Genomic DNA, 15,262 nt, shown 5'->3' with positions numbered 1-15,262 from the left:
AGTGTCCCTGTACTACATTTTAATGAAATATACAATATCTCGCTGTCACTGGGACAGCACCGGCTTTGACTAATTCCTTGTTCTGCTTTAGTCCAGAGGCAGCCCCAGTCAGACTTTGGCATGATGCATGGGGACGGCTATGTTTATAATCATCTGGGGCCAGCAAAATTGATGAAGATAGCATATCAGAGAAAGATAAACATGCTGTAGTCAGCACGTTCGGGGCAGGAGCCACATCTCACGAGTTTTAAGTTTAGAGCGCGTCAACAGCAGCAAGCGCATGACCTAAAAGCATCTCCAGCTGCGATGTGGGCAGATGCTAATGAGACAATTTTTAAAAAAACACACAATTGCCATCTGAAAGAAATTAATATCTGATCGGTAAAGTACGTTCATTAGGGCAAACAAATTGCTTGTGCACTCAATGTGGGTTTTAACTTCATTCAGAGGGGTTTTTTTTCTGTTTCTCTGAGATGGAGTGTAGTTAGTACCTTTAATTCTGTTGTCTAAACCTTATTTTCCTTCATAAGGGTGCTATGGTACTCCTACTGCAGCCCCCACTCTTGTTACTCTTAATTCAGTCAAGTGTTCCCAACCCAATCCAGATTTTTGCAGCTGATCAGAATTTTGGCTGTTTTTAGTATTTAATATTTTAAAATCTCATCTGTTCCTTTCAGTCCTCTTCTAAATCAAACCCACAAAGGATCCAGTTTTTGTTGCACCAATCTGGAATTTTCCTTAGGAATGAGAATTCCCACTCCTGGCTAGATTCGGGGCAAGGAGGAGATAGGGTTAGGAGAGGAATGGGAGGAGTAGAAAAGTTGTGAGTTAAAATATGGTATCCCTGTGAGGAATACGGTGTGAAATTAGCCAAAATTGTGCTTTTGGCCCTCTGTGTGTGCCTCTTAATGGTAGTTCACAGAACTGTTGCCTAGCAACATATTTATCTCTTCATATGATTAAAGGTCTAAAGGAAAATATATTAAGACAACAAAAAAAACAAACTTCAAAAAGGGTAAAAAGAAGTTGAATAATTTGTTTCTCAATTTGATTTTGTTTGCACTGGGTGTCTAAATGACCTCTGAGGTGGTTAATTCTTTGAATTTATATCTGTCACAACATCAGCGGATCAGAGGAATGTGAGACTGTTACAAGAACTGTTGCATTTCACATAATGATGTCTCAGTTTCCACTCTTCCTTTCCTTTATTTATATAATTGCTCAGGATCGGCTGGCAGGGCTGACAGAGGTGAAGGACGACTTGGATAAAGATGATTGCAAACAGGAGCCAGAGGTCATTTACGAGACCGTGTGTCACTGGGAAGGGTGCAACAAAGAGTACGACACTCAGGAGCAACTGGTGCATGTAAGTAAAGCCTGATCCAAGTGCTGGGAATCAGTCTGAGCGCAGTGACGCAGTAGCTGTCTGTTGGGCGTGCAAATTGCAAGATCTCATATAGAATCATGGAATGATTACAACACCCAAGGAGGCCATCGAGCCCATCACAGCTCTCTGCAAGACTCACTTCCTTATCCTTTCCCCATAGCCATGCGAGGATCTTCCCTTACATTGTTTATTCTATACCCTTTTGAAAATCATGATTGCGTCTGCTCCACCATGCAATCATGAGTGCACTCAGATCCTAACCACTCATTCCATAGAAAGGTGTTTCCTTAGATGCCTTTGATTGTTTTGCTAAGCATTTTAAATCTGTGTTCTCTGGTACTCAACCCTTCATTCAGAGAGACCCAGCTAATGGTCTGGGGAAAAACCGAAAGAATTGTGGATGCTGTAAATCAGAAACAGATGCTGCCAGACCTGCGGAGCTTTTCCAGCAACTTCTGTTTCTGCTTCTTACTTTCTGGGGACCTGGACTCGAATCCTGCTGTGGCAGGTGGTAAAATGTGAAGTCAATAAAAAAAATTCTAAAAGCCGAATAATGACCGTGAAATCATGGTCTATTGTATTGGGAACACCTATCTAGGTCACTAATAGGGACCTAGGCACTGAAGGAAACTGCCATCCTTACCTGGTCTGGCCTACGCATGACTGCAGACCCGCACTAGTGTGATTGATTCTTAACTGCTTTCTAGGCAATAAATGCTGGTCCACCAGGTGATACCCACATCTTGTGAATTAATTAAAAACGTTCTTTTTTTAAATATGTTGACTCTGCTGTTCCTCATATCACATTCCAGGGTAACAGAAGTACCTCAGTGCATTCAGTATGGTGTCAGAGATGAACAGAGAAACATTTCTTCCTTTCCTTGTGTGGTTCCTGATTTGAATTGTTCTCCTTAATTCTCTTTATCCAAATAAGCCTGAGTTGGGCACCAGTTCCTTAAAGTTCACAGCAAAGAAAACAGACCCTTCTGCTCAACAGCAGCATTAATGTTCCACAGAAGCCTCCTCCCATTTTGTTTCATCTCATCCCATCAACATCTATTCTTTTATTCTGTTATTCAGCTTCTCTTTAAAAGTATCCATGCTGTTTGCCTCAGCTGCTCTATGAAACAGCGAGTTCTATATTCTCAATGAGTGAAGACATTTATCCAAACTTTCCCATTGGATTTATCAGTGATTATTATTAGCCCCTGGTTTTGGTCCCATCAACAAGTGGAAACACCTTTTCTTCGTCTGCACCATCGAACCTAACTGAAATAATTCCTCTGCCCGCACACTGCAGGCCCCACAATTTGAGCGTGACCTTATCCCCTGCAGTCTTCACATTGTATGGGATTCAGCATAGCAGAGAGTTTAAGAAAAATCACCTTCTTTGTGATTAAAACTGGCCAGTTTCAACGGCTCAGGTTTTACTTCCTTGACAGTTTGCTGGATTTTAAAGCCTGTGTGGTTAACCCTGACTTCTTGCTATCAAAGAAATTAGACAAAGCCCAGGAAATTAAACCCCAAACGCTGTCTTTCAGTATGATGTGAGTAAGCTATTGGGCAGCCTCGGTCTTTATAACTTAATTTACTGCTTATTTTCCAGAACTATTGCATTAGCATCAACTTACTGTCTGTACTATATACAATTAATTATAACATCCTATATTTTGCCAAAAACATGAGTTGAGAAGCTATAAGTAGATTTTTGTAGATATGAACTCTTCCATCAATGTACAGTTAGTTGTCCCAATAATAAAACTGCTCTGTGAAAGTTTTTTTCAGTCTTTCATGAGATGTGGGTATTGTTGGCAAGGCCAGCATTTATTGCCTAATCCTTATTGCACTTGGACTGCAAAAACAGAAATTGCTGGAAAGGTTCTGGGTCTGGCAGTATCTATGGAGAGAAATCAGAGTTAACGTTTTGGGTCAAGTGACCCTTCCTCAGAAACTGCATGTGCTTTACAAGGCCATTTCAGAGGTAACGGTAAAGTCACTGTAATCCTATTGGACTATAAGGCTGCTCTCTCATTCGCGAGAGACAACAGGTAGTGGTTTAACGTGAGGATTACCATGCCTCAGATGAGAGTAGAGGGAGAGAAGGAGAATGCTTCATGGTAACATCAGCCAGTGCAGGAATTCATCTGACGCTAATAGTGTCACACAGCATCACGAACCAGCCAACTGAGCTAACCAACCCCAGAAAACAAAGAAGGGTAACCTTATTGTTTTGGATCTGGAGTGATGTGTAGGTCAGACCAACTAAAGATGACAGGTTTAATTTCCCTGAAAAGCATTAGTGAACCTGCTAGATTTTAACAGCAATAGTTTTGTGGTCACTATTACTAAAACATTTCTTTTAAATTTCAGCCTTTATGGATTGAAGTTACATTCCAGCAACTGTATTTGTAGGATTTGAAATTGCCAGATACTTTGCCTGGGATTTTATATTATTAGCCCAGGGGCACTAGTGCTTTGGTTACTTAATTACTTTCCCTCAGTACACCCCATTGTGACAAGTGCCACAACCCATGATAAAATTGGGTCTCTGCCTATGGTTTCTTCTCAAGCAAGAAAAACATAATGGTGGTTGTATTTCAGTTACATAGTACCCTTCGCCCCCTGCCAGCGACGTAAAGACCTCGCCAGCTAAATTTGGAAGTTCATGAATATGATGAAACGCAGAGACAGTGCAAAACATGAGCCTCCAATCACATTTTCATTCAAGGAGCCAAGCATATTTCAAGCACAGGAACCAGCACAAATTCGTCATCTCCATTTTCAATCTGCCAGAGCTCAAACCCAAATACAGTCTGTTTAGTCTTTAGCACATCGCTACTTGTGGCACCTTGCTGTGTACAAATTGACATCTGCATTTGCCTAGAATACAACAACGATTACACTTAAAAAGAAACCTTTTTGCCAGTAAGTGGCCTGAGTGGGTGAAAGATGCTGTATCAATGCAAATTATTTTTTGCAGTGTAAAAAATGCCCAGAATGTCTGCCATTAAAAGTGGTGGATAATTTCGCCAAGCCCTGCCTTACTGTATACATACAAAACAAGCTGTTAAATCAGCTATATTGCAGCACTCCTTTGGTGCAAGTGGGACTAGTCAGAGAGTCATAGAATCCCTACAGTGTGGAAACAGGCCTTTCGGCCCAACAAGTCCACACTGACCCTTGGAGCATCCCACCCAGACCCAAACCCCTATAACCCACCTAAGCTACACATCCCTGAACACTATGGGCAATCTAGCATGGCCAGTCCACCTAACCTGCACATCATTGGTCTGTGGGAGGAAACAGGAGCACCCGGAGGAAACCCGTGCAGACACGGGGAGAATGTGCAAACTCCACACAGACAGTCGCCCGATGGTGGAATTGAACCCGGGTTCCTGGTGCTGTGAGGCAGCAGTGCTAACCAATGAGCCACCATGCTGCCCAGTCATAGAGTCATAGAGATGTACAGCATGGAAACACACCCTTCGGTCCAACTCGTCCATGTCGAGCAAATATCCTAAATTAATCTAGTCCCATTTGCCAGCATTTGGCCCATATCCCTCTAAGCCCTTCCTATTCATATCCTCATCCAGATGCTTTTTAAATGTTGTGGTTGTACCAGCCTTCACCACTTCCTCTGGCAGCTCATTCCTTACACGCACCACCCTCTGTGTGAAAAAGTAACCTCTTAGGTCCCTTTTAAATCTTTCCCCTCTCACCTTCAACCTATGCCCCTCTAGTTTTGGACTCCCCTACACTGGAGAAAAGACCTTGGCTGTTTAACTAGAAGCCGGATCTTCTGGCCCAGAGGTAGGGACCCTACACTGTGTCACAGGACCCTGTAAAATGATGATTATTCCCAGTCCAGGCCTCAATTGGCACTAATGAAATACAAATTAATCTAAATTGCATTTGTTTGGAGTAAGTCAATTGTTTACATATTATTTAGTCAGAAAGTGGAGACAGATGTAAAAAGCGCAGTAATAGCAGGGTACTTGAGGGAGAAGAAAAGGCTTGTGTGGGTGGGAGTGGATAGAATCCTCTACTCACAATGCAAGAACAGTGGAAATATTATGATCTCTAATTAATAGCCACCCTTCCCAGGACCCATCTTCTTCATAAGCCCATTCTTTCCTCTTACCAAAGGATTAAGCTGTTGACAGCAGGTGCATTTTATTGTGGAATTCGGCTAATAGATGACAAGCCTGCATTCAGTTTGCTTGTTTTCTAAAGACTAGCATCTCCTCACACATACCAGTGCTGTAGTGAAGCAAAGCAGGAGCAGCATGTGTTTCCCATTACACACTGGTGTGTCAGTCTGCTGAGGGATTCGCCTGCAGAGACTTTCAAGCGATTGCCAGGACCCCACTCCCTCAGCACAGGAAGTCTACAGATGCGAGCTCTCCTCCCCTCCCACTGACGTGTCTTCACCAAAACTAATTAAACTCAGTCAAATGTACTGTCGATCTAGGAACCTTCTCACATGCAAGGGAATTTCTCGTTTCACTGTGCGCAGCATCTCCCATGAATAGGCTGAAGCTTCAATTAAGGGGAGAAAAAAAAGACAAAATGATTTGGGTTTTAGTTTCACATTGTGTACAATAGTCCTGTCAGAATTCTGAATGTTGGTGGGGGATGGACTTTGGTCATTTAACCTGGTGTGAGATAAATACAACAGCAATGTTTCCATTTTTCTCTATTCACAACAGATTTATCTTTCTGTAAACAGTTGCATCATTGAGATCTTTATCTCAATATTACAGTTACCAAGGATTGGCTGCACATGTTTTTGTCTTAAATCCTTCCTTTCTTTCAGAAAGAAACAGTTGTGAAGCAGTTTTGATCTTGATTTTCCCAGGTTCAATGATTGACCATTCCGTCTCAATTTCCCCCTTATGCAAGCCCAGAGGGAGAAGGCAGTTATCCAGAGAAACTAACTTAGTGGGTGTACTGGAGCTCCACATTGAAGTCATAGAATTATCGCGCTTTTACATGGAAGGAGGCCCTTTGGACCCTCGTGTACATGCCAGCCACTAAGCATCTATCATTCTGACAGAGATAGTAGGAACTGCAGATGCTGGAAGGCCCGAAATGTCAGCCTACCTGCTCCTATGATGCTGCTTGGCCTGCTGTGTTCATCCAGCTCTGCACCTCTCTATCATTCTGACAGGATTTTTTTAAAACATCGTGGAACATGAGCATCAGTGACCGGCCAGCGATCATAACCGTACACAATACTCCAGGTGTGGCCTCACTAACATTATTTACACAATCATCATAACCTCCTTTCTCTTGTATTCAGTGCCTTGGCAAATAAGGGCAAGTTTCCCATTTGCTTTTTTAATCATCTTGTCTTGCTACCTTCACACATCTATGGCCATGCACCCTGCTGTTCCAGTGTGCATGCTAGGATCCTTCCATTCAACATGTGCTCCCCTTCCTTTATTCGCCCTCCAAAATGCATCAGCTCACACTGTTCAGGATTAAATTCCATTTGCTATGGTTCAGCCCATCTGACCAGCCCATCTACAACATCTTGTAGTCTAAGGCTTTCCTGCTTGCTGTTTACCACGCCACCATTTTTTCGTGGCATCTGCAGACTTACTGATTGTACCTCCTAAATTCATAACTAGATCATTAATGTGTAAAACAAACCAGTCAGGACCCAGCACTGAACCCTGTGGTACACCAGGCTTTCAGTCACAAAAACACTCCTCGACCATCACCCTCTGGTTCCTGCTATTAAACCAATTTTCTTACCACCCCCAAAAAAAAACACTTATTTCTTTTATTCACTCATGGGATGTAGACATCACTGGTTGGTGCAGCATTTATTGCCCATTCTTAGTTGCCCTTGAGAAGTGGAGGTGAGCTGTGTTCTCGAACGGCTGCAGTCTATTTAGTGTAGGTACACCTTCAGATTTACAGATCTGGAATGTAGAAGCTGATTGGGAAGGCTGTTGTGGTGCAGTAGTAGTATCCGTACCTCTGGGCCAGAAGGCCTAGTTTGAAGTCCCACCTGCCCTGGAGGTGTATCATAACATGTCCGAACAGGTAAACTAAAAGTATTGTCAGCGTGGAGAGGTGGTGGATTTGTGGTATTATCACTGGACTGTTAATCCTGAGACCTAGATAATGTTCTTGGGACCTGAGTTCAAATCCCGCCACAGCAGGAATAAAAGTCTGGAACAAAGAGGTTAATGATGACCATGAATCCATTGTCAATTGTTGTAAAAACCCATCTGGTTCACTACTGTTCTTCAGGCGAGGAAGCTGCTATCCTTACCTGGTCTGGCCTGCATCTAACTCCAGACCCACAGCCAATGTCGTTGACTGTCATGTGCCCTCTGGGCAAGTAGGAAAGTGCAATAAGTGCCTAGCTAGTGATGCCCTCACCCTGTGAAGGAATAATAAAAAAATCATTGGGCGCAATATATGTCATCCTGATATTTTTTTCTTCTGGCCCTATTTCTAGGGGCTTTGTGAGACTCAAATTTGTCAGAGTCCCATTGTCCCTGGACTGACAGGTGTTGTGACAGTTCTCAAGCTGTATAACCATTGGGGGATGACATAGCTAAACCTGATCCTGATGTTAACTCAGGCCTAAGCCCACATGTGCAGATTTGCCTGCAGGACCTTATGGAGGGCTATCGGGAGTGGAAGTATTGGCTGAATGTTGAATATAATTGTTGAATGAGCTGATGACTCTCAGCTGGACTTCAGCTCATTGCACCAATTATTTTGGCTAAAAACATGGCTCAATAATAGAAAGATTAAAAGAGAGCAACTTGTTGAGCATTTTTGTTTTGTGCAGAGATCTTACCATTAAGCTTATAAAAATGTTGATCTTCCTGAAGAAGCTTCATAGCCATTTGGTTTGTTTCCTCCGACAGCACATTAACAATGAGCACATCCATGGAGAGAAGAAAGAGTTTGTTTGCCGGTGGCGAGATTGTTCTCGGGAACAGAAGCCATTCAAGGCGCAGTACATGCTTGTGGTGCACATGCGGCGACACACAGGGGAGAAACCACACAAGTGCACTGTAAGTTTACCAACTGGAGAGGTGGCGAACACCTGCAAAAGTCCAGAATGGAGTGGTGACATGAGGAATGTATTAATAACTGAGCGGGACTGAGCAACGTTGAGCAGTCGTGTGTATGGTAGGAATATGAGTGCTTTTGATGCACTGTTATAATCTTTGTAAAACATGGATGGCAACACATGGGGTGGCACAGTGGCTCAGTGGTTAGCACTGCTGTCTCACAGCGCCAGGGACCCAGGTTCGATTCCACCCTCAGGCGACTGTCTGTGTGGAGTTTGCACATTCTCCCCGTGTCTGCGTGGGTTTCCTCCAGGTGCTCCGGTTTCCTCCCACAGTCCAAAGATGTGCAGGCTAGGTGGATTGGCCATGCTAAATCGCCCATAGTGTTCAGGGAGGTGTAGATTAGGTGGGTTATGAGGGATGGGTCTGGGTGGGATGCTCCAAGGTTCAGTGTGGACTTGTTGGGCCGAAGGGCCTGTTTCCACACTGTAGGGATTCTTTGATTCTATGAACAACCATCACACCGCCTTGAAATCTACACTGGCTTTGGGCTAACTGAATGCTTGAAAAAAGATCAATTTAATTACGAGCTTAATTGGATCTGAATTTAGAGGATCAGGTTACAAACTCAAACAGTGAGCTCCCTACCTCAACAAAATGGCAGCTAGAGAGAATGATGACTAAAATCTAGAATTCCTACTTTCTTGTCCCTAGTAGGACACACAACCTAATCATAATCGCAACAGAACTGTTTCCTTCCTTAAAAAAAATGATTGATTGATCTGGGTGACAATGGAAATGACCTGTTTGCAATGATAAAGTGATGGTAGCCATAAAAAAGAAAGTATTACCTCTCATTTCAGTTACAGTTGTAAGGATGATGTGTACAGAAACTATTGCCTGTCAAACTCCCACTCATTTTGTTTTAAGATGGAGAATGTCAGAAATGGGAACATGAAAATGAAATTAATCATTAAGAATGAGTGTGTCTCAGCCAAGTCCACTTGGTATCTTGATAGCATTGTTCAAGATCTTCCATCAACTCTCTGAGACAATTTAAAGCAATTATAGCCCCAAAACAAACACTCCTTTAACCTCTTGTTAGAACTGACTAACTGCCCTTGATATTCATTTAAAATGAGTTATTATCTCTTCCTGTTGTAAAGTAATTATTCTTCTGCAATAGGGGGTCAGGACAGGCATCCTCAAATAGATCTGTAGAACATTTACATTGTCAGGTGCAAGGAAAGTGACGGAAACAGAGAAATTAGAAGCAGGAGAAGTCCATTCAGCCCTTCGAGCCTGTTTCGCCGTTTATTATGATCGTGGCTGATCATCCAACTCAATTGCCTGTTCCCACTTTCCCCCATATCATTTGATCCCTTTCACCTAAAGTGGCCTATCCAAATCCTTCCTAAAATCATGGAATGCTTTGGCCTTGACCGCTTTCTGTGGTGGCAAATTCCACAGGCTCACCACTGTCTGGGTGAAGAAATCTCTCTTCATCTCGGTTCCAAACACCCCCATCCTTAGACTGTGACTCTTGTTTCTGGACTCCCATGTCACTGAGAACGTCCCTACCGCATCTGCCCTGTCTAGTCCTGGTAGAATTTTACAGGTTTCTATGTGAATCATCCCCCGTCATTCCTCTGAACTGTAGGAAATACAATCCTAACCAATTCAGTCTCTCCTCGTACATCAGTCCTGCCATCCCAGGAATCAATTTGGTAAACATCACTGCACTCCTTCTAAAGCAAGGACCCCTCTGTCAGATAAGGAGAGCAAAACTGCACACAGTATTCCAGGTGTGGTCTCACTAATCCCCTGTAATATTGCAGCAAGACATCCTTGTCCCTGTACTGGAATCCTCTCGCAACAAAGGCCAATATACTGTTTTCTTTCTTCACTGCCTGCTGCACCTGAGTGCTTACCTTTAGCAGCTGGTGTACGAGGACACCCAGGTCTGATTGCACATTCCCTTCTCCCAATTTATAGTCCTTCAGATAATAGTCTGCCTTCCCGTTATTCCTCCCAAAGTGGATAACCTCAATGCATCTGCCATGGGTTTTCCCACTCACACAACTTGTTCACATCACACTGAAGCAAGTCTGCAACCTCCTCATAGCTCACCCTCTAACACTCAAAGTAAATTAACCCCAACTATTAAATGGCACTTGAGCCATTCTCCATTTTTTGACTCTTGTTCTGTCACAGCTCCTCATGGAGGAGATCAGAGAATCATTGGTGAAAGGGGAGTAATCTGGATTTTAACATAAGGGATGAGCTGACAACTGTTCACATGAAAATGTGAGTTAATAATACGATTGGCTCTCTCACGGGTCAAGTTCCACAGAGCTCTGTCAGTCCCAAGAATGAGTCCTATCTGCAGTTGATTATACTCCCTCAGGATAGAATCATTTCCTTAATGCTCTTGATGCAGTTAATGCCATCAGGGGCTACGGTCCCTCACGACCAAACAGTATTTCAATCATGAAGTTTTTTTAAAATTTAGAATAGACATATAGTGTTTCTTTTAAACTGAAAAGAAAATGGTTTGACATTTTCACTTAGGTCTTTTGTTGAATAATGTTGAAAGATTCCTGCAGCAAAATATTAAAACAGCTTTACTTAGCTGCAGTGTTTTACCAGTTTTTTCAGGTACATTATATACTGTGCAGTGAAGGTTATAGTCCCTCTCTGGACTCATCTGTCACTTTCTTGGTAACGCCCTTGAATTCTACAACCCTCTTCAGTTCTGGCCTCTTGAACATCCCCTATTTCCCTGCCCCATCATTGGCACTCACGTTTATAGCTGCCTGGGCCCTAAGCTCTGAAACTTCCTCCCTAAACCTCTCCGCCTCTCTCTCCTTCTTGATGATGTTACTAGCTCCGTGACCAAGCTTTTGGCCACTTTTCTCAATGTCAAATTTTGTTTGGAAACAGTCCTCTAAAGCACCAATCTTGCAATGTTTAAGCAGCCATGTAAATGCAAGGTGGAGGTTGTTACATGTGCAAGTGTAGCCTATGAGCATTAGCAGAACACTGAGCAGGAAGGGTTAGTACAATCTGATCCCTGCCTGGACACAGTCCAGTTAAGATTCTGGAAAGCAGTGAGGTGAGACTGTTTGCTCAGGCCAGTGGTAGATGCCCTAGTAATGCATTAGGGGAGATCAGCTTCTTCAACACAAGGGAGAGTGCTCTTTTACCTTAAAAATGGAGAATGTTGATAGTAGCAATTTGCCTGCACGACAGCAAATGTTAGTCTTTCACAAATGACTTTAGAATACACGGTCTCTGTTGAATATATGTCCTTAGGTTACAAAAGCTGTTTTTCTGCACTGATGTCTACACTTCTCCTTAAACAGAATGATGAATAAAAATGACAAGAAGCTGTAGCTCAGGGGATGTTGCACTTTAATTATTATTTCATGGAATTCAGATGCAGAAAGGAGAAGTTTAGCACTTTCAGTTGTTTCAGCAGCGGGAGTCCGGGAGGAAGCGCGAGGGCAGCCTGGGAAGGTGAGCTTTTCAGTTATAAAAGTCTTACCTCGCGTGACTCCATTTTTGGAGTAAGTGAGGTAATATATTTGGGCGGTTGCTTTACCCGAAACACTACCGAGGTAGTGTCTCCCACCCATCCTCCTCCTCTAACCAAAAAAAAAAGGTTCTGAGCGCTGATTTGGTAAGGCTACTAGTATATTTTTTTTTAATTTGTCTGTTTGGGAATTCAGAACAGTGGGAATGGATGTTAGGGCAGTTGTATGCTCCTCCTGTAGAATGTGGGAGGTAAGGGTCACCACTAGTGTCCCCACTGACTTCATCTGCGGGAAGTGCACCCAACTCCAGCTCCTTGGAAACCGTGTTAGGGAACTGGAGCTGGAGCTGGAGCTGGATGAACTTCGGATCATTCGGGAGGCTGAGGGGGTAATAGAGAGGAGTTACGGGGAGGTAGTCACACCTCAGGTACAGGAAAAAAGTAGATGGGTTACAGTCAGGGGACGGAAAGGGAACAGGCAGACAGTGCAGGGATCCCCTGTGGCCATTCCCCTCAAAAACAAGTATACCGTTTTGGATACTGTTGGGGGGATGACTTACCAGGGGTAAGCCATGGGGTACAGGTCTCTGGCACAGAGTCTGTCCCTGTTGCTCAGAAGGGAAGGGGGGAGAGGAGGAGAGCATTAGTCATTGGGGACTCCATAGTTAGGGGGACAGATAGGAGATTCTGTGGGAACGAGAGAGACTCGCGGTTGGTGTGTTGCCTCCCAGGTGCCAGGGTCCGTGATGTCTCGGATCGTGTTTTCGGGATCCTTAAGGGGGAGGGGGAGCAGCCCTAAGTCGTGGTCCACATAGGCACCAACGACATAGGTAGGAAAAGGGATGGGGACATAAGGCAGAAATTCAAGGAGCTAGGGTGGAAGCTTAGAGCTAGAACAAACAGAGTTGTTATCTCTGGTTTGTTACCCGTGCCACGTGCTAGCGAGGCGAGGAATAGGGAGAGAGAGCAGTTGAACACGTGGCTACAGGGATGGTGCAGGAGGGAGGGATTCAGATACCTGGATAATTGGGGCTCATTCTGGGGTTGGTGGGACCTCTACAAACGGGATGGTCTACACCTGAACCAGAGGGGTACCAATATCCTGGGGGGGAAATTTGCTAATGCTCTTCGGGAGGGTTTAAACTAATTCAACAGTGGGGTGGGAACCTGAATTGTAGCTCCAGTGTACAGGAGGTTGAGAGTAGTGAGGTCATAAATAAGGTTTCAAGGTTGCAGGAGTGTACCAGCAGGCAGGAAGGTGGTTTGAAGTGTGTCTACTTCAATGCCAGGAGCATCCGGAATAAGGTGGGTGAACTTGCAGCATGGGTTGGTACCTGGGACTTCGATGTTGTGGCCATTTCGGAGACATGGATAGAGCAGGGACAGGAATGGTTGTTGCAGGTTCCGGGGTTTAGATGTTTCAGTAAGATCAGGGAAGGTGGTAAAAGAGGGGGAGGTGTGGCATTGTTAGTCAAGGACAGTATTACGGTGGCAGAAAGGACGTTTGATGACAACTCGTCTACTGAGGTAGTATGGGCTGAGGTTAGAACCAGGAAAGGAGAGGTCACCCTGTTGGGAGTTTTCTATAGGCCTCCGAAAAGTTCCAGAGATGTAGAGGAAAAGATTGCAAAGATGATTCTGGATAGGAGCGAAAGTAACAGGGTAGTTGTTATGGGGGACTTTAACTTTCCAAATATTGACTGGAAACGCTATAGTTCGAGTACTTCAGATGGGTCAGTTTTTGTCCAATGTGTGCAGGACACAGTATGTAGATAGGCCAACAAGAGGCGAGGCCACATTGGATTTGGTACTGGGTAATGAACCAGGCCAGGTGTTAGATTTGGAGGTAGGAGAGCACTTTGGTGATAGTGACCACAATTCGGTTACGTTTACTTTAGCGATCGAAAGGGATTGGTATATAAAGCAGGGCAAGAGTTATAGCTGGGGGAAAGGCAACTATGAGGCGATGAGGCAAGATTTAGGATGCATAGGATGGAGAAGGAAACTGCAGGGGCTGGGCACAATTGAAATGTGGAGCTTGTTCAAGGAACAGCTACTGCGTGTCCTTGAGAAGTATGTACCTGTCAGGCAGGGAGGAAGTGGTCGAGCGAGGGAACCGTGGTTTACTAAAGAAGTTGAATTTCTTGTCAAGAGGAAGGAGGCTTATGTAGAGATGAGGCGTGAAGGCTCAGTGAGGGCGCTTGAGAGTTACAAGTTAGCCAGGAAGGACCTAAAGAGAGAGCTAAGAAGAGCCAGGAGGGGACATGAGAAGTCTTTAGCAGGTAGGATCAAGGAAAACCCTAAAGCTTTCTATAGGTATGTCAGGAATAAAAGAATGACTAGAGTAAGATTGGGGCCGGTCAAGGACAGTAGTGGGAAGTTGTGCGTGGAGTCCGAAGAGATAGGAGAGGTGCTAAATGAATATTTTTCGTCAGTATTCATGCAGGAAAAAGACAATGTAGCCGAGGAGAATACTGAGATACAGTCTATTAGACTAGACGGGATTGAGGTTCATAAGGAGGAGGTGTTAGCAATTCTGGAAGGTGTGAAAATAGATAAGTCCCCTGGGCCGGATGGGATTTATCCTAGGATTCTCTGGGAAGCTAGAGAGGAGATTGCAGAGCCTTTGGCTTTGATCTTTATGTCGTCATTTTCTACAGGAATAGTGCCAGAAGACTGGAGACTAGCAAATGTTGTCCCCTTGTTCAAGAAGGGGAGTAGAGACAACCCTGGTAATTATAGACCAGTGAGCCTTACTTCGGTTGTGGGTAAAGTGTTGGAAAGGATTATAAGAGATAGGATTTATAATCATCTAGAAAGGAATAATTTGATTAGGGATAGTCAACACGGTTTTGTGAAGGGTAGGTCGTGCCTCACAAACCTTATTGAGTTCTTCGAGAAGGTGACCAAACAGGTGGATGAGGGTAAAGCGGTTGATGTGGTGTATTTGGATTTCAGTAAAGCGTTTGATAAGGTTCCCCATGGTAGGCTATTGCAGAAAATACGGAGGCATGGGATTAAGGGTGATTTAGCGGTTTGGATCAGAAATTGGCTAGCTGTAAGAAGACAGAGGGTGGTGGTTGATGGGAAATGTTCATCCTGGAGTTCAGTTACTAGTGGTGTACCTCAAGGATCTGTTTTGGGGCCACTGCTGTTTGTCATTTTTATAAATGACCTGGATGAGGGCGTAGAAGGATGGGTTAGTAAATTTGCGGATGACACCAAAGTCGGTGGAGTTGTGGATAGTGCGGAAGGATGTTGTAGGTTACAGAGGGACATAGATAAGCTGCAGAGCTG

General features: G+C 44.0%; 1 protein-coding gene across 1 annotated transcript in view; it reads left to right on the top strand.

Moving 5' to 3' along the window:
* Positions 1-15,262, top strand: part of LOC109927471 (zinc finger protein GLI2-like) — a 372,063-nt gene that overhangs the window by 311,172 nt on the left and 45,629 nt on the right. The window contains exons 11-12 of the mRNA XM_048599255.1: positions 1,226-1,366; positions 8,281-8,430. Of these exons, the coding sequence (XP_048455212.1) occupies positions 1,226-1,366; positions 8,281-8,430 (291 nt within the window). The remainder of the gene's footprint in view (positions 1-1,225; positions 1,367-8,280; positions 8,431-15,262) is intronic.

This window comes from Rhincodon typus, chromosome 7 (genome assembly GCF_021869965.1).
Source record: "Rhincodon typus isolate 14 chromosome 7, sRhiTyp1.1, whole genome shotgun sequence".
NCBI lineage: Eukaryota > Metazoa > Chordata > Chondrichthyes > Orectolobiformes > Rhincodontidae > Rhincodon > Rhincodon typus.
Note: the sequence above shows the minus strand (reverse complement) of the source record. Positions and strands in the feature narration are given on the sequence as shown.